Here is a 20,336-nt window from a genome sequence, read left to right on the forward strand (position 1 = left end):
AGAAAACCCAAGGAGGAAAAAGCAAAGAATGTTTAGGAGAGTAGAAAATGAAATGACTGTTTCTGAAATCTGCTTCTGAACTATAGCCCTAAACAGTTTAGATTCAGGGTAAATGTTCATATTTTCTATTTCATGTTGCTTCTGAGATCTGGCATTAAAATGAGGTTCAGGTGCCATACCTCAGACCAAATTAAACCTGTGGCATGGCTGAGAAAAGAACTTGCCTCAATCTTCTAATTTTGTATGGAGACATTTCTATTTTGGGGGGAAATTCTCAGGTCACATGGAAGTCATTTGACATTCATATTATATGTATCCCCTTTTTCTTTCTATTTCTGTTTTTCCCCTTAGTTTTTTTTAAATCACTGTAATGCATATATGTGCTACCCTTAAGGTGTTTTGATTGTTTGCTCTTACTAACACAAATATAAAAGGAAAAAGTGGGAGGGAACAGCAGATGGAAACTCTGGCTTTACTTCCTGAAGAAGGATAGGTCTTTGACCGCATTTCTCATTTTCTAACAAATTAGACAGCCAGTTTGGCATAATAGTTAAGACATCAGTTTAGAAACCAGGAGACCATCAGTTCTACTCCCACCCTAGGCACAAAGCCAACTGGCTGACCTTGGGCCAATCACTGTCTCCCAATGAGGCGATGGCAAACCACTTCCGAAGAAAAAACTTGCCAACAAAACTGCAGGCATTCTCTGAGAGTCAGATATGTTTGAACTGAGGGCAAAGTTTAAGAGGTGATTGCTTTTGTACTTTTTGAACAAGTACCCCAAATCTGGAACGTCTTGTCACTGGAGGTGAGATCCACAATGACCCTTTCGGCCTTCAGGAGAGCCCTTAAAACCTGGCTTGGGACCCCATTGGGGATGGTTTTTTGCTGGAGGGGGTTGATGGAGTGATAGATAAAAGTCCTTGCCCTTACTATTCATGTTTTTGATCTTTAATTTTAATTTAATTTTTGTTAATTTTAATACTTTTATATTTATGATTTTTATGACTCTGTAATAGTGGTGGGTTTCAATTTATTTTACTACCGGTTTGCTTTCGCGTGCTCACGCAACATTTCTACGCATGCGTAGAAGTGTCCAGCCAGGTGGGCGGAGCCTTCTGCCGCCGCCAATACCGGTTCACCTGATCTGGGGTGCAGCAGCAGAAACCCACCTCTGCTTTGTAAGTCACTCAGAATCACTTCAGATAGTGAGATGGGTGGCATATAAGATGAATGAATGAATGAATGAATGAATGAATGAATGAATGAATGAATGAATGAATGATTCTATTTGAAGATTTGGGGCCTCCACATGTGGCTTTTGTACCTATAATGGGGATTGAAATGATGCCACTAAGTTCCCAGGATGTCGTCAGGCTTCCACATTTCTTCTTAGATGTGTCAATTTACTTCCTCTGCAGCATTAAATCTGGAGGAGCCATCAGAGTATTAATTAATTAATTAGTTCCCAAATTAATTTTCAAATTAAGTGACCATTTGTCCCCAGCCCTTGCTGTAATAACAACAAACACAGCAAGGCAAGGCAAGCAGCCATAAGGAAAGTTTTATTTGTTTATTTATTAAATTAGTTTGCTGCCCATCTCGCTGCAAGGCAACTCTGGATGACTTATATATAAAAGCGATAAAAATCAGAAAAATCAATATTTGGAATAATAATAAAAATACAAAATTGTAATTAAAAGATGGGGAGGGGAGGGACAGGATGCCTAGGGCAGGAGGTGGGATCTTCTTCAATCCTCCGGTAGTTGAAAAATTAGATGAAATCTCCAATTGTTCATCCTATGTTTTAAAAACCTACAGAACAAAACTCTTTGAGGGTGACAGTGCTTTGCAGACGTGGGTGCATTTTACGGTGTCCTTTTAGGAAGCAAGCTAATAACTAATAGAAACTATCACAAATAATTATTTATAATAAGAGATTATATGTCATGTTTTCCCTTTTGAAAATTGAATAGCAGTTATACCAAGATTTAATTTAAAAATGACTCTGAAACTGCACCTGAGAAGATTCCTTACGTCATTCCACAAGTTTGGCTTCAAAAATAGCCAGGAGCCAGATCTACTAAAGCCACAGTCTTCATAGATTATTTTTTAAAATTATATATATATAGATAGATAGATAGATAGATAGATAGAGAGAGAGAGAGAGAGAGAGAGAGAGAGAGAGAGAGAGCGCCCTGGGGACGCATTGGTTGGAATGCAGTATTGCAAGGCAAACTCTGCATTCCACATTCTAAAGTTTGATCCTGACCAGCTCATGGTTGTCTCACCCTTCCATCCTTCCGAGATGGGTAGAATGAAGATCCAGATTGCTGGGAGCAATATGCTGACTGTAAACCGCTTGGAGAGGGCTGTAAAAGCACTATGAAGCAGTATATAAATCTAAATCAGTGGTTCCCAATGTGGGGCCCACGCCCCACAAGGGGCAATTTGATTTTTAATGGGGGCAATTTGAACCTTGTTTAAACCAAACTAATGGTCTTTTAGGCTTCCTCCGTGTGAGTAGAGTTCACTTTTTGAGTAAAGTAAGAATTATATGTCAGGGGGGTGGGGCACCAGGATTTTAAAGATGCTTAGGTGGGACATGGCCATAAAAAGGTTGGGAACCACTGGTCTAAATGCTATTGCAATTTATAGCTTTATCAATCTGGGGGAGCAACCAACTCTATCTCAGCAGATCTACAACTATACTAGCGAGATAATAGTACAACAGTCTTGAAACATTCACAGTCGCATGTTACTTACCTCCAGCAACTGAGCCCAAAGTGAACCTGTAACCTGACTCAGCTACCTGGAGCCAGATAGGCCTGCCCCGATCGCCATAAGATTGCTGTGTGTGAAGAAAAGAATAGGACAGAAACAGAGAGAGCAAAGAAGGAAGGAGTGGTGGGAAGGAGAAGGCAAAGGTAAATAAGAGTCATATATGAAATTGGTCAAAAACTAATTAAGGGCTAAAAACAGTTGTGGCCTGAGCAAAGGTAAATATATTTTGTTTAAAATCCATTGAAATAATTGCCTTTCTTTCAAGATACAGTATTGAATCACAGCTTTATTTTTTCATAGCAAAAGTAGTATCTTTCAAAGATAATAATCCTGACTGGGACTAAGAAACAGGCACATAGTTAAAGTACCGGGGCTTGCTCTATTTTGTAAAAGAAAAATGAAATACATGCTATAGACAATATACTGATCAACATTAAATCAAATTTGCTCCAAAAGAAGGCCCTTTTAAACACGTATATCTGATGAAAACAGCAAATAAAGATCCTTCCAAACAGGTTTGTTCCCTCTTCCTGTGATAATCTTAGTCATCTGTTTTGTGAAAAAAGTGTCAACTGTTTCACAGTTGACAACAGTTTTTTTTTAATATTGCCTTATAAACAAGGAATGTGTGAACATAAAGTTCTGGATACCTCACATCCTTTTACATTTCAGCTGAGTTAAACCCTTCACATTCCTGAGAAAAGAATTGATCAGTAGCAAAGTTTTCATCCCAAAACCTCTATATGCTATGATACTTGTGTAAAATTCCTACACCCAGCAGCCTCTCTACTGAACATATCCATAAGGGAGATAGCACCATTTTCTTCCCTGGAGGGGCCATTCTTCCATGCAAGAAGACTCTAAGCAATCATCTGTCTGTTAGGGACAGCATATACTTGGGCCAATATGCCAGAAAAGAAGTACTGTAATCTGTACGCTACTTGAGTTACATTGAACATATGAAGGACACTGAGAAATGAAGAACCAACATAAAGGAGTGGGTTAAGAGGCTACACATGGGGCAGTGAGAGCCAGGTTCAAATCCCTCTTCAGCCATGGAAACTTCCTGGTCTAATGGTCTAAAGTTACCCTTCCTCAGTCCAATCACTCTCACAAGGTTCTGGGAATGAAATTAAGAAGGGCCATCATGAAGAGCTGCGTTTCTCAACCTTGATATCTTGAAAACGGGTGGACTTCATGCTGGCTGAGGAATTCTGAGAGTTGAAGGCCACCTATTTGAAAGTCACCAAGTTTGAGAAGCACTGGTTTGGAAAATAAGGCATGATAGAAATGCAATAACAGAGAACAAAAAAAAAAAAAGATGCCATATGGCTGGGAACTAACAATCTTTACAACAGTGGAAAGGAAGAAGAAATCCTAAATGTGAGGTTTTTTTTTTTTCTGACTTCCCTTTTCTCCATCTCAACCTTGTTCTCGGTGCAGCCTCTGTTCCTAAGGCTACTACTCAGGCAATAAAAGAGCTATAACAATGCAAATACTCTTTTTTCTTCTGATGCAAATATAACTTACAACCTATTTATGAAGATGCTTACTACATCCCATGGATTGCCTGCATTCAGATAGAAGATGCAAATTAGTAAAATTAACACTATGGCTTTCAGAGCATGAATATTTATAAACAGAAAATGACTGCGACAAGCATCTCTCCGCAAAGCTCCCGCACATGGATATTAACCAGCAAAACAAAGACGTTTTTCCAGTGATCATGTCAGCAGCCAGTGTGATAGAAAGGCCAGCTTCTATTCTTGTTTTGCGTGTAAAATAGCCAGAAATAGCTAATAAAAAGTGGAGAATTCATCACGGATAAGCAAGCTCGGGCTGCATTCTGCTCCCTATTTCTTTGTCCAAAAGCCACACCACAGAGTGCAGAGGGTGTGTCCCAGAACAGAGGTCCCCCACAAGGCCTGCTCCCCCTTGCATTGCAGCCTGAGCCTATCCAAGCAGCAGTCAACAGTGCTATGATACTGACATAAAGTTCGCCCAAGGGTCTTTCCTGAAAAGGCAGAACACAACAGAAATGAGGGATCCTTGGTATTCTCTGAGCTTGGTTATTTTCTTGCAGATGTTTCATTACCCAACTAGGTAACATCATCAGTGCTAATCACAAACAACCAAGCTGAGAGAGCACCAAGGACCCCTCATTTCCACCCTCGGCTACAAATGAACTCCTTTATTGGTACAGCACAAATATCCTGGGTGTCAACTCATAGAGTTTCCATGGTGAGGAAAGGCGGAGTAGCGCATTCCACGCATACCTTTGGCTAGAGTCAGATCTCAGATTACTACAGCAGGCTTGTGAGTGGTGCACCTTGTTGGAGAATGTGATTTATGACACAGACTGAGGGGAGGGAAGGAACGGGGTAAAGTTCAGCCATAATTCAAATGAGGCTTAGATCTGACTGCAATACGGTATTGCCAGAATGGTGCTCCTAATAAATGACTGCATGTTTTTTTGAAACTTGGTTCGAGGCTCATGAATCAATTAGGGCATCTTTCGGAAACCTGACACTGGGGTTCATTCTATCTCAACCTGAGACTGCAGTTTCTAACAAGTCACCCTAACCATAGGCCACAATGGGAAACCCTGAATGACGTTTCTACTGCCTACTGCAATTCAGTCATGATTAGATTTGGGAGCTCTGCCTCCATTAGTTAACATGACTATAAATCCCCTGTCCGTCACTTGCTTTTAGGTGAATGTGTTGTTCAAATCCAATGCAACTCCTCCCAGCAGGAACAAGCAAAAGATCTAATTTTCCTTATCTCTTTTTTTTTCAGCCAGAAGATATTTAAATACAATAGCAATGTAGAAAATCACCCAGAAAGGGTGCTTTGTAACCCCATATCTCTCAGAGGAGACCACAAAATAAGGACAGTACATGGCTAAGCCATGAACTGAAGCCATATTGTCCAGAAGGATATCACTCACTCCACAAAGCAGAACTAAATGAAAAAAATAATTCTCTCTTCACTAAATGTTTGGTCCAAACAGCATTTGTATGAAACGAGTTCTATAAAAATCAATGAAAACAGATCACTTCTTTGTCTCGTTTCCCGTGCTCTCAAATGTGTTAATTTTGCATAAATGGCAAAAGACTGCATTTTTCCTACTTATTCATTGGAAGCATTAATTGCAATCTCTACTTTCTCACATTAGGTATTCTTCCTACAGACAACATAGATGTTGTTAGTCCTTTCCTGACTCACAAATCTATCTAGTGACTGTTTCCAGAGTGACCTGTTAATGGGGAAAGCACATGGTTCACAAGGTATCCAGACATATTACCTGCCTTTAGTTATCAACCCATATTATTTCCCTCAATGTCCTTTGTGGCTTAGCAGAGATAGTTTGTTTAGGAAGAAAGATCCGGAGCAGAAAAACAAATCTCAAAAAGTATAGATATTCAATGCTGGTATAAAACTGGATGGGTGGAGGTGAGGGGAAAGTTTAAATGTGAATAGTCATATTGATCAGCTGCCCCACATGTTTTCACTCCTCTGAATGCCTCAGTTGTGAACAGGATTTAACAGTGATTTTTGCACCTTTCTACAATACTGGGATTTTCAGCATTTTGAAATGTTATAAATTTGCTTTGAAACTAGTTTTCATCTCTTCCCTGTTTCTCTTTTCATCTTTCGTATTTAAAACAAACAATATTTTCCTCATATTACCCTGTTTCCCTGAAAGTAAGTCCTCCCCAGATAATAAGCGCAATCGGGCTTTTGAGCACATGCGCTAAAATAAGCCCTCCCCCAAAATATTCCAACACAGCAGCAGCCATGAGGTGACCATGCTCGCCGCCTCCTGCACCTCAAAAATAATAAGACCTCGAAAATAAGACCAAGTGCTTATTTTGGGAGTCAAAAGAAAATAAGACCCTGTCTTATTTTGGGGGAAACACAGTACAAGTATGAACCTATCTACTAATAAAAACTGTTTCTTAGCAATATACCTTTACATTGTGATGATGCAGAGGAAAAATAATATGGCAGTGGTCTCTTAAGACAATGACTTTATGCAGTTGTTTTAAAGGTTTTAGTGGAAATTACACATTGTTTCATTATCCGGAATCACGACATGTATCATTTTTATAGGAGGGATTGACAAGAGGGATTTACAAATTTCCATTTAATATTGTTTTTAAAAGTACCTGTGCGAGTATCAGAAATGAGTGTGCAACTTCACAACATGTACTATGCTTAGAGAAATTAAAGGAGGTGAATAAAACAAACATAGTCAAAATAAATCCCAGTACGATCTGTCCATTAGTAGCCTTTACATGAAATCACCCTGAGTCGGAGCCAAGCAATGCTGAATCCTTTACTGAATTCAATAAAATAATACAGACACCCAATCTATTTTTAGGTAGTTTTTTCATCTCAAAATGACAAGCAGAACATACATTTCTATTCATTTTAATACAACCAATTTAAGCCTTGTTTTCCCACAATCAAAGTTTAAATAATAAATGTGTAGCATTGCTATGGCAACAAGTTTTTTTTTTAAAAAAAAGCTAGCAAGCAAACCTAAGTAAAATTCAGAAAGACAGTCTAGCTAAATTGTCTTGGTCAATCTCCATGATAATTAGTTTAACAAATCTTTCATATGTTGATTGTTAAAGTATAATAACTGAGTGGCATTATTGGCCAACAACAGAAATATACTGAAATATTAGAGGCAACTTAATTTTGAAAATGAGTTTTAACACAAATAGATAATGCAGTCATTTGCAAACAGAGGAACTATAATTCCACTAGCCTGTGTTTTCTTCCAGAACAAATCACACTCTGTCAGTTTGATTATATGCTGTGAGCGCTAGATTTATTCCTTTTAAATGATCACCTCAGAGATATTTCTGTTATTTGGAATTATTGGTTTTAAGAAATACAAAAACACAAGCTTCTGCATCCACAATTGTCAGAGGTCAGGAAGAAATACAACTGCTTATTTTGATGATAAAGAGCAACTTCCTTGAAAATTTGGGTTGGGGGCCTGGAGGCACTCCCATCATCTGAGAGTTGTCTACATCCTCCCGTAGGCAGCTACCACACCTCCAAAGTCTTAAAAAATATTAAGACTGGCAGAAGAATTGTTTGGAGAGCTCCTTAAAAGAATGGATCAGCTTTGCTTATGCCATTCACCACTTCAGTCAACCCCTTTATTATTGTTATTACTATTTGGAACACTATGAAAAGCGGTTAAAATAGTCATAGCAGTTTTAGTAGTTGAGCAGAGGCATTTTTTGAAGAAGAAAAAATCAGTGGAATGTGCATTTTTTCAACAAATGTCAATAAAAATGTCATGTCAATATTTAAACGGGAAGGTACTTGACTTAATCTCAGGAGTTTTAACCTCCAACCATTTACCAGAATTAATAGACTTAGCTTTTCCCTGAAAGTACCTACCTGCCTCTGCAATTCTGCCAGGTTGTAAGGTAGGGCTCCTTCAGCCAAGGGTGCAATTCTCTCAATATCTGCCAGTGTCAAGCGTCTACATATAAGTGCATGGAAAACAGATCACTGTTAAAGAGAATTGTAAATAAAAGGTACAATATATTCATTCCAGCACCCAGAAAACCGCTTCTTCAATGATATATATGAGTTTTCCTCCTCGTCTATCTGTCTTTCTTGTAATGTATAGAGAGCCTCTTATATGACAGCAATATTAAGATATGAATTCATTATCTGCAATTCATAACTAAAAAACTGTAATTCCAATCAGACTAAAGCTGTCTCTCAATAACCAATCTGCCATGGCTATATACCAAAACATGGAAGCCTACGTTGAAGTATCCCCTACTTGTTGAAAGGTATAAATATTCTGTATTACCCTTGTGGTGCCTGCTCTCAGACATGCCCATACCTCAAAATCTCTCAAAACTCATCAACCTCCCACAAAATCTTACAAGATGGTGCAAAATCTAGTTCCTTCATTCTCTGATACCAAGGATAATACAGAAGATGTCGATTATGCAGGAAAGCTATCTCTCAAGCTGGTCCCTATGTTTTTTTCATAATTCCCAACCTATAAGGTCTTTGGACAATTGTGTAGCATGCAACATCTAAACGGTATAAAGCTAGGGAAAAGTGCAGTGAAGAATATTGTGGGACATCAGATCTCTAATTTTTAATATTAGACAATCAAACAAAATTTGGTTTAAAAAGAAACAAATTTGCCAGCAAAAAAGAGTTTTGTATATAGTAAGTCTCTTTCGTGCATGTAATATAAAATGAATCACAACACAGACTGAATGTCCATATTGCTCCCCTTTAACGTGGGGGAAGGAAGTAGGAAACTAGATATGTTCTTGTGTATTCTTGTCCTCATGTCAAATTACATGTACTCTGGCTAACATCTTGTCTTCTCAACATTTTATCATTCTGTGCCACCATTCTATTTTCTTTTTTTTAAAAAAGTTCAAGATTACCCAGTAGCATTATACAAGTCAGACATCTGGTAGAGAATATCAATTTCCAAAGGTGTAACTTGTCCAAATTTGATGGCAGATTGAGAGAATTCCTCTGTTTTTAAGATATTTTCAAAAAGAGAAAGAACCAATTATTCATAATTCATTGTTTTTATGCACAATCTAACCTTTATCACTTAGAGGTTCTTGGTATTGTTCTTCAAACACATTGCTTGATCTCTACCATTTGGCATACAAATTTATACATCAAAATACAAAATTCACAAAATGAATCAACCAAATAAGCATTGAATCCTATACAAAAGGGCAGCCTTGAAACTCTGAATAGAACTGACTCTATGGTTAACATAATGTAATCTCCTTCAAGTATATGTCTATGGAGATTCTCAGTCATCCAAGTCATGGTTGTCCCAAAAGTGCTTTTTCAAGAGGCAACTGGACTTTCTGGATTTTTTTTGAAGATGTTCCGTTTCTCATCCAAAAATCTTCTTCAGTTCTGAGCTGAAGAAGCTTCTTGGATGAGAAGTGAAACGTCTTCAAAGAAAAACAAGAAAGTCCAGTTGCCTCTTGAAAAAGCACCTTTGGGTCCTTTAGGTATAGTAAGTGCCATGTGGCAAAAGTAAGAAGCACAAGTTTAAATATAAGTCTCACAGAATACCTGGCACAATCACATTCATTTAGGTTTCAAGTCATTCTAAAACTGCAAAAGCCGAACTTTCTACCTAGCAGTATGGCCAGTATTATTCAATATTTGGCTTTATTTGATTCCTATAAAAGTCAATTGAGATTGTCCTTCAAGGGAGGACAATCTCCCTTGACAAAGGAAGGAAACTTCTCAAATGCCAAAATTTGTAGCAGCCAGACATTACCCTACAAAAAGAAAACTTCCAAAGGAGTATATACCCATTGTTCCAGGATCTGACCTGGACATCATGACATCACTGAAGGGGTACAGCCATTTTCAGCCTGATATTTGGTAGTCTTGCAAAACCAAAAAAATGGATTGTTCTGAAGCTTCTAAGGGTACTTTGGAGGCGCAAAAGCAGGGTTGAGGGGGCCATCAATTTTTTGTAAAAACCCAAGTCTTTTTTAATAAATCACAATACAAATAACAGGGGAGAATGCAGAGGTCTGTCTTTTGGTTTCTCTCAGGATGACTCTATTAAATGTGTTGTACTAAGTAAATTTACAGGAGAGGGAAGCACACTGTTCAATAATGTCACAGGAATTATCCGGTTCTTGCGAGACAAATCCTTCTTGCAGAGGATTCATGTTTTAAAGGCAATTTTATCTGATTGACTGATATAGTTGCCCATCTCACACACATGACTCTAAGAGGCCTACAGTAAAATAGACAAAATACATAATATTAAAGAAAAACACATGGCAGTCATGCACCAGTTCAACAACTATCAACACAATCAGGAGGGGGGCTCTGTCAACACCCCCCAAGTCCCCAGGGTCAGGCACAAAACTAAGTTTTCAAGGCCAGCATAGATGGGGTCAAGCTAATCTAATCTCAGATGATGTTTCAAAGGGCAGGCAATTATATAATATGATTTGAATTCAATTAAGCTAACTGAAGTCCAAAAGATCTGTATCATCTCTCAAACTTATATACAATCCCAAAATGTTTCCCAAATTCCCAGCCAACTTAAAATATTTAGAAATGGAGCTTTATTCTGCCAGACCACTAATTGTTTGGTATACAGCCCCCAAATCAAGTACGGTCCCTGTACAATCCTGATTTGGCTCTTTGACATCTCAGAGAGAAGTCTTCCTCCATTAACAGAAACTTAATTATCTTAATTTCATCACCAAATAGTTTCTCCAAATACATAAAAAGGGCAAAAAAGGGTTGAGAATGCACATTCCAATAAAACTCTACAGGAGACTTACAGGTTGGGTGGGGTACCATTTACTGACCAGCCCTGCCCTTAGGGGTCTGGAGTTAAAGATAAGATGCTCCAGCTTTGTTTTCTATATAGCATTAAAAGTCAGTAATCTAAACAATAATGAGGTTGACTCCTTTACCTTTTGTAACTTCTACATCTTTTCTAGTGCCTGCTAGGAGACTGTATATCTTTCGAACAAGTTCCATGTTGTTCAGCAGAGCATTAAAAGCATTGAAATAGGAAAAGCTGACTTGATGCGAGACAGATCCACCGGCAGCCTTGGAGAAAGCAAAACACCGTAAAGTCACACAGAGAAAATAGTTATCATCCGTTTAGAACAGGGGTGTCAAACTCAAGGCCCACGATGTGGTTGGATCCGGTCCAGGGGGCCATTCTGATCTACTGATTGTGAAAAGGAAAGACTGGGCTAACGTGGCTTCGCCCCAGTCTACCTAGTGCAAAGAGGAAAGATCCGGCCAACATAGCTTTGGGCCAGTCTACCCAGTGCGAAGTGGAAAGATCAGGCCAGTGTAGCTTCGCCCCAGTCTACCCAATGAGAAGAGGAAACATGCCAGCAGTTTGGGGAGTGGTGTCAAGCTGGCCACACCCACCGTCAGCCACACTTACCCAGTCGGCCACCCCGCCTAGCCGCGAGGTCAACCACAGTCCTGATGCGGTCCTCAATGAAACTGAGTTTGACACCCCTATTTTAGAATTTCTCCTTACATTTCAATTCCCAAATAAGCAGGGAATGAGAAGATTGGAAATACTGTGACAAAAGCAAATTTCATTCGGTAATAGATTTATTAACAGACCTAGAACGTGCTAAGATATACAACGAGTTCCAATTAAAGGAATTTTTGCTACTGACAAAGGGGCAAATGAAAGCCCTCACCCCACCCCCCCAAATTCTTGGATAATTAAAAATTGAAATAGCTATCTAAACCAACTCTCAGAGGGTAAAGTATATGTCTGCATATTATTGTGCTCAAAGAATGTCTCTGTATTATATAAGCAGAATAGTGAGCAGAAAATCCTTTAGTCCTTAACTACAGGAGAAGGGCAGGCAGAGCTGGAGGGTGGAGATAAACCCATCATCAGTTTAGAGTCCTTGCATTGCCACAAGAGATCCAAGTCCAGATCCCCTTGAATTCCTTTGGCCATTTTCTAGTACAAATTTAGTGCTGACTTTTAGCTGATCAAATTCTTATGTGCAAATGTGAGCAATAAATCTTTCTGAGCTACAACTCAGCCTCTGGCACCAATCCTTCGAGCCTGACACTAACATTTAGACCAGTTAGGAAAATCTGAGGAACTTTTGTATTCCCAGAAAAGTCCATTCCACCCAATCAACTTGGTAAATGGAAGTGGTTCTTCAAAAGGTATCTAGAAAGTCACTGAATGTCTTCTCCAGTTTAAATGTGCTAGTCTTCAACTCAATGGTCTGACATTAATTAGTGACATTCTAACATAACAGTTGTCATAAGCCATACAAATATATGTCAAGAAATATGAAGAGGAGGATTTGGGTGGCTGATTGATCCCAAGTCTGCAAAAATTTAAATGAAACAATTTTAGTAGTGAAATTATATACAAGCTTTCAAATTTCATGGGGGCTATTAATACTTCAAGAACAGCAAACAACTCCAAAATGTTAGCTTTATTTTAATTGTACCAAATTCTAATTGAAAAAACTTGATTCTCCCACCAATATTACCATTCTCCTATTTTCTGGTTCTGCAAATATGTATCAGCATTGTTATGATGGCCTCATTAAAACAATGTAGGGCTAAAACAATGTTGCATCAGTGATAGATTCTTCTTTATTTCCAAAGACAACTATTACAATCTGAGCAACAGCTGATCCAGAGATTGTCGGCTACTTACTGAGACTAGGTTTTCTTCCACAAAAGGAGTAAGCATGTGTGGACGGATAGTAACCATGATTTCGCTGAAATCTAGGCCGGTGATTAAGCCAGATTTGTTTTTGTCTTTCAGCGCAAATGCTTGTCTTGCGTGTTCTGACTGCAGCTCCTGAAATCATAGTACAAGGGACAATGTTTGGTAAATCTTATTCCAAAAACCTATGAGAATAATGCATAGAATCCCCACTGATTTTCTCTGGTAGCTGTAACCTTGCATTCTTCCAACCCTCCCCTCCTGCTAAAACTAACAAGAAAGCTACACATATGGAGTTCATCATCATGCATTGTCATGTTGTAAGGATAGCAAGATTATTAACAACCATTTTTCTATTTACATTAAAATGTAAAATACTGAAAACTGAAATAGCAATGCAATTCATTACTATTTTGCAAACATGCTCAAGAAACATACATTATGTTACAGAGAAAAATAAATAAAAAGCAACTGACCTGCAAAAACTGAGTGAATTCTGAGTATGTCAGATGTTTCTTTCTATTATGTCCAAAGTGCAATCGAATGAATTCACAATCCCAGTTAAAAGGGATGTGATGATGAATAATGGTTTGTCCAAATATTTCTTTTACATTTTCTTTAAAAAGAATAAAAATGTTAGAAAATAAAAAGTCAGTCTTGCTTTCTTTTAACAGAAAATGAAATTACTTTTCAGGAGCTGTTCAGAGTTTTTTTTAAAAACATGAAGAGGTTAGAAAGCTATTTATTTTTGCAGCACAAAAACAAACTTCATATAGATTATTTCCAAATTCCACTTCTATGTTTATATTATGCAGATCCGTGAGAACCATGATTTTTCCTTGTTCAACTTTAATTAAGGAGCAATTTATTTTGTTCATTAGAAATACCTGGTGCTTTGCATGCTGATATAAAATCAGTGTTGTTTCTCTTGATTCTCCAACGTGTCAAATTAAGACCTTATTGAAAAGCAATGAACACCCATATTTCTGTATACCACAATATTTTCCAGGCTATGCGTGCTGTGATTGAGAGTTGATTATCATATTCACGCTTGTGCAAATGCCACTATTATGTATACGTATAAGAAACGTACGGCAAATTGTGTCATTAACAGCATGAAAAATACATTAACTGTTTCAGATGATTGCTCTAAAAAAAGTGATTGTGGCAGAATGTTATATAAAGAATCAAACTATAGTAATATTTAAAATATCCCATTATTGGGCCTATTTTGCCTTGGACAGTGAGATGGTTGGCACATAAATGTAATAAATACATATTTGCTAAACAACATGAATTTTCAGCCCTGTAAAGTAAGTTGGGATCTCACTCTTCAGGCGAAATCTTCATTATATCTGAGCCAAGATATTTTCTCGAAGTTGCCCATCAAAGCATCTTGCTGGGCATGGATTTGGGATTAGGGAGATTTGTCTCTCTATATAAAGGGAAAATGGCCTACATACAGTTGTTTTGTGTTGAAGGAGGATGCATAGGAGCTAGAAACTATTTTATTTCTGGTATACTTCCATACTAATTGCACATTAAGCTGTCATTAATGTCATGTGCTCAATGAGCTTCATGGTATCACTTAATATTTCATAAGTGAAGATTCTTACCCCTCCATGAAAGGGACTGACACTAAAACTACACAAGTGACAGTATAGAAACCTCAACTTGTAAACATTTTACTTTTAAGGGTTTTTCTCCCTCTTTCAAAATATTAAACCCCAGAGTCCTCCAAGGAAGCTGGAGTCAGTATATACATTGACCTTCATTAAACCTTACGGGTCTTCTGAGACATAATTGTTCAAAGGATTAATCCGCAAGTTGATTCTTGAATGACCCGCCCAAACCAACTCATGAGTCCAAATGTCTGAAATTCATGCTTAAAGTCACAGCTACCTATTTCTGCTGCCAATGGAATTGTGTTCAAAACGGCCACAAAAGTCATAGAATCACAAGAACAGGATCGGAATGGAAATCACAGTGAAAATGTTGAGAACTATTGGAGCCTGTTTACTGAATATAGTACTTCACCACACCCTGTGGTGAATGCTGTGTGCTTTGTTTTATTCAATTTGAAAAATATACTGTGTCAAAATAAAATATAAACAGTATAAACGTAACTATACTGGAATATAAAGGTCACTAAAGCAGAGGGTTGTCCTATTATAACGGTCGCGGGGAGGAGGGGATGCGAGGACAGGATAAGATCCAAAGGTCGGTTGGGAGGCCGCGGCTGCTGGTTACGCCCGGTCGCTTGTACCAACCCCTGCAGTCTAGGTGGACAGGTGCTACAGAGCCAGGGCCTGCGGCTGATGCTTTGCAATGCAAGGTCTGTCACCAACAAGGCCCCCCTCATTAATGAGTTGATCTCAGAGGGGGAGCTAGACCTTGCAGGGATAACGGAGACCTGGTTGGGCCACGAGGGTGGTTTACCCCTCGTGGAAATGTGCCCACCGGGTTTTCGTGCATTTCATCAGCCTCGGGCCCTGGGTAAGGGTGGTGGGGTGGCGGTGGTTATGCGGGAATGTTTAGAGCCGAGGGAGTTCACTGTCCCTCAGATACCCGGGTGTGAGTCCCTTGGTGTGAGTTGGGGCCCAGGGAGGCAGTGGGGCTTGCTGATTGTATACTTGGCTCCTCGCTATGCATCAGCAGCCCTGCCCGAGCTCCTCGAGCTAATCGCAGCGACGGCAGTTGAGACTCCCAGACTTTTGGTCATGGGGGACTTCAACTTGCCGTCAACAGGAGCGGCTTCCGAGGTAGCTCGGGAGTTCATGGCTTCCATGACGGCCATGGACCTGACCCAATTAGTGCAGGGCCCCACTCACGAAGGGGGCCACACACTGGACCTCATTTTTGTATCTGAACAGTGGACGAGTGATCTGGGAATAGGGGATTTAGTTATCACGCCCCTGTCATGGTCAGACCACTCAGCCCTCCGGCTGGACTTCCCTGGCGCTATCCCCCACCGCGAGGAGGCGGAACCAGACTCTATAAACTGGTACCGCCCCAGGCACCTGATGGAATCTGACAGATTCCTGACGGAGCTTGGGCCAATACCTGTAGCCTTGTCCCGCTCCCGTTCCGAGGACCTAGTGACTGCCTGGAATAGGGCGACGACTGGGGCCTTGGACCGGGTTGCGCCTTTGCGACCTCTCCTGCGGCATCGACCCACCCGGGCTCCTTGGTTTACTGAGGAGCTTAGGGTGATGAAGCGCCACAGGAGACGTCTAGAGAGCAGGTGGAGGTCCTCACGCTCCGAATCTGACCGAACACAGGTAAGAGCCTATTTGCGGACTTACCTTGTGGCAATAAGAGCGGCCAAACGTAGATATTGTGCTGCTCTTATTGCGTCCGCGGATAACCGCCCGGCCGCCCTGTTTAGGGTGACTCGCTCCCTTTTATCGCAGGGGGCGCGGGAGACACCCTTACAGGGTAGAGCAGAGGAGTTTGGGGAATATCTTCAGGACAAAATCGATCAGATCCGGAGCGGGTGGACCTCCGTCAGTGGACCAGACGAGCCGCCAACAGTGAGTCTTGAGAGACCATTCTGGGAGGAGTTTGACTCTGTTGCCCCCGAGGATTTGGACAGGTTGCGTGGACGGCTGCGACCCACCACTTGTTTAACGGACCCGTGCCCCTCCTGGCTGGTACTGGCAGCCTGGGAGGTGACACGAGGCTGGCTCCTGGGCCTGGTGAGCGCCTCACTGGGTGAGGGATACTTACCAACCGCCTTGAAAGAGGCGGTGGTGAGACCCTTGCTCAAGGGGCCTTCGCTCGACCCAATGGAGCTAGCTAACTATCGTCCAGTCTCCAACCTCCCCTTCTTGGCGAAGGTTGTTGAGAATGTGGTGGCGCAGCAGTTCCCACGACACCTAGACGAATCCGACTATCTAGACCCACGCCAGTCCGGCTTCCAACCCGGGCACAGCACTGAGACAGCCTTGGTCGCGTTGGTCGATGATCTCTGGAGGGCCAGAGATAGGGGTTGCTCCTCTATCCTGGTCCTATTAGACCTCTCGGCGGCTTTTGATACCATCGACCATGGTATCCTATTGCGCCGGTTGGAGGGGATGGGAGTCGGAGGCACCGTTTTGCGGTGGTTCGGCTCCTACCTCTCCGACCGGAAGCAATGTGTGTTGACAGGGGGGCAGAGGTCGTCCCTGAGGCCACTCACTTGTGGGGTGCCGCAGGGGTCGGTCCTCTCGCCTCTCCTGTTCAACGCATATGTGAAGCCGCTGGGTGAGATCATCCGTGGTTTTGGGGTTGAGTACCATCTCTACGCTGATGATACTCAGCTGTATATTTCAACCCCAAACCACCCCAACGAGGCTGTCGAAGTGATGTCCCGGTGTTTGGAAGCCGTCGGGGTCTGGATGGGGGACAACAGACTCAAACTCAACCCCTCCAAGACCGAGTGGCTGTGGTTACCGGCACCTCGGTTCAGCCAGCTGACCCCATCGCTGGCCATAGGGGGCGAACAACTGTCCCCTGTGGAGCGGGTGCGCAATTTGGGCGTCCTCCTTGATGCCCGGCTGTCAATGGAGGACCATGTGGCAGCCGTGGCAAGGGGGGCGTTCCACCAGGTTCGCCTGGTGCGCCAATTGCGCCCCCTACTGGACCGGAGTGCCCTGCGCACGGTCACTCATGCGCTGGTGACGTCTCGCCTGGACTACTGCAATGCCCTCTACATGGGGCTTCCCTTGGGACGCATCCGGAGACTGCAGCTAGTTCAGAACGGAGCCGCGCGGGTTATTATGGGAAGTACACGTTACTCCCACGTAACACCTCTCCTGCGCGAGCTGCACTGGCTACCTGTGGCCTTTCGGGTGCGTTTCAAGGTATTGATCACCATCTTTAAAGCGCTCCATGGCAGAGGACCTAGTTATCTGCAGGATCGCATCCTTCCACATACGTCCCTGCGACCTATCCGCTCACACAGGGAGGGGCTCCTCCTGGTGCCGTCTGCTAGGCAATGCCAGCGGGCGACACCTAGGAGTAGATCCTTCTCTGTGATGGGCCCAACCCTCTGGAATGACCTCCCCCCAGACATTCGAACTACCACCGACCTCCGTTCCTTCCGGCAAAAGTTAAAGACTCACCTGTTTCAATCAGCTGGCCTGGCACTTTCTTAGTTTTACCTCCCAGGGATTTATTTTATTTTAGGGTTTGGGGTTTTAATTGTGATGTTTTTAGGATTAGAATTATTTATTTCTTAGTACAGCCTATCTCCCCTCCAAATGTATCTTAAATGTAGCTTAAATGTATTTAATTTTATGACTGGTTTTATTGTATTGACTGTACACCGCCCCGAGTCCCTTTTTGGGAGAGGGGCGGTCTAAAAATCTAAGAAATAAATAAATAAAATAAAATAAATAAAATAAAACTATATGCTCAAATTAAGCCTGATGCGTGTTAACAAGATACAGCCAGGCCCTTTTCTTGCAAAAATTACAGAAATTGTTCACTTGCTCAGGAATAAAAAGGCCACACAGTGCCTCACCCAATCATAAAACAAAAGAATTGGGGAGAAGCAGGGAACCTGGAGTGCACCGAGATTTCCACGGGTGTGTTGAACACTATACTGACAAACAAATTCTATTTTTTCAGCTACCTCAGAGATACTTCTTGTTCTTTGCAGTTTTACGTGCAACTGACTATGCGATTTCCTCAGAACTTTTTCTTAATACATTATAATGTACAATTGGAATTATAATTTCATGTTATCTTGTGATACTCTATGCTTCCAAACAGTACACTGGGACTTGACTCAACTTGTATTTCCTTCAGCGAGAAAAAGAAAACAAAATGGAATGTAAGATGTGCTACAACTATAATCCTGTCTCAGGAGGAAAAATGAGCTGAATGACACGAAACCTGCCATTGTTTTTATAGGTCACCTCATAAATTGGCAAACAAATAGGAGGGAAATATCTCAAATTCTTCATCAGCCTGGCCAGATTATTTTTAATCCACAAACTATATTTACTTGATTGAAGCAGCCCATTCCCAAATATACATTCAAAACTAAAACTTCTGAGGGCCTACTTGGAAAAGGAACGCATTCTGCTGCATATAAACTCAACAATACTCCCGCCACTTCATTGTCTTCAAACAATAAAGGTAGGAATTATATACAATACAGAAGTACCCCTGAATTCTTTCCCAGCAAATTATCTCCAGCAAAGGTGCCTTTTCATCCTGGCAGCCACAAATAATACTGCAACATTCTCAATGGCATTTGCTTCATTATTCCAGCGTTTTACAGAATGGACAATGCTTTTAAGCAAAGTGAATCAGTTTTGAAGTCAATTCAAACTACACTGTTTTCTGCAAAGTTATCAAGAGTAGTAAAAATGCAATAGAAATATAAGGGATGCCTGATATTTTAGTAGTTTCTAATATTTAATGAACCAAATTACACCTTTTTTATTCTCTTTTAATGTCAGACTTCTCTATTTTACATAAATTTCCATTCCTAGAAAAGAAAAGGAATTATTTTACTATGGTGATTGCACAACTACTATATAGTGTTTCTGTATCTTACATCAGAGTTTCTCAAGGTTGGCAGCTTGAAGGTGTATAGACTTCAACTTCCATGCTGGTTGAGGAATTCTGCTAATTGAAGTCCACACATCTTCAAGGTGCCAATGTTGAGAAACATTTTCTTAGATGTACTGCCCAGATGTCTAACCTCCTGGCCTTCTAATGTGCTGAGACAATAATTTCTAAATCCAATCCTGTGGTTCTAGGAACTGTACATTTAACCCATTTAAAAGTTTGATACGGCTTGTTTTGTTGTAACAGAGCAACTAATTAGTGTGGAACTCTTCAGTAAGGGAAATCTGAAACTCGTGCAGACAGCAACAATTTCAGGAAAAATCAGTAGAAAGCATATCAAATACATTGTTAAACTATTTTTTTTTCTATTTGGCATACTTAATTAGGAAAGCAAGCATGTGCACAAATCAATCTACTTAGTACTAGCATGTGAACACATTTTTTGTTCTGTATGCATAGGGACTTAGTTTGATCTCTACAACATGATTAAGTTGCATTGTATGCAAAAAGAACTGGAAAGGGAGACACACAGGTAGACCTCCCATTCCTGGTGTTTCCCAGCTGTGTTATGCCAATTGGACAGGGTAAATGGGACTGGTTCTTTTTACACACATATAAAATGTTCAGAGTGGACTATTAATACAGAAAATAAGTAACTTACATCCTCAAGCATAAAGTGTGGTACCTTTAACAGAAAACATTGGATAATGCCATTAATTTAATTACATTATAGGCCTATCAAAGC

At 40.7% G+C, this 20,336-nt stretch overlaps 1 protein-coding gene across 1 annotated transcript in view; it reads right to left on the bottom strand.

Annotated features, from left to right (window-relative positions):
* The window catches only part of SLC25A12 (solute carrier family 25 member 12), a 51,790-nt gene that overhangs the window by 18,976 nt on the left and 12,478 nt on the right, over nucleotides 1-20,336 (bottom strand). Inside the window, exons 5-10 of the mRNA XM_081944090.1 lie at nucleotides 13,504-13,643; nucleotides 13,016-13,162; nucleotides 11,268-11,406; nucleotides 9,234-9,327; nucleotides 8,212-8,296; nucleotides 2,767-2,851 (exon numbers count right to left, since the gene is read on the bottom strand). Of these exons, the coding sequence (XP_081800216.1) occupies nucleotides 2,767-2,851; nucleotides 8,212-8,296; nucleotides 9,234-9,327; nucleotides 11,268-11,406; nucleotides 13,016-13,162; nucleotides 13,504-13,643 (690 nt within the window). The remainder of the gene's footprint in view (nucleotides 1-2,766; nucleotides 2,852-8,211; nucleotides 8,297-9,233; nucleotides 9,328-11,267; nucleotides 11,407-13,015; nucleotides 13,163-13,503; nucleotides 13,644-20,336) is intronic.

The sequence above is a fragment of the Natrix helvetica genome (assembly GCF_964273705.1).
Source record: "Natrix helvetica genome assembly, chromosome: 1".
NCBI classification, from domain to species: Eukaryota; Metazoa; Chordata; class Lepidosauria; order Squamata; family Natricidae; genus Natrix; species Natrix helvetica.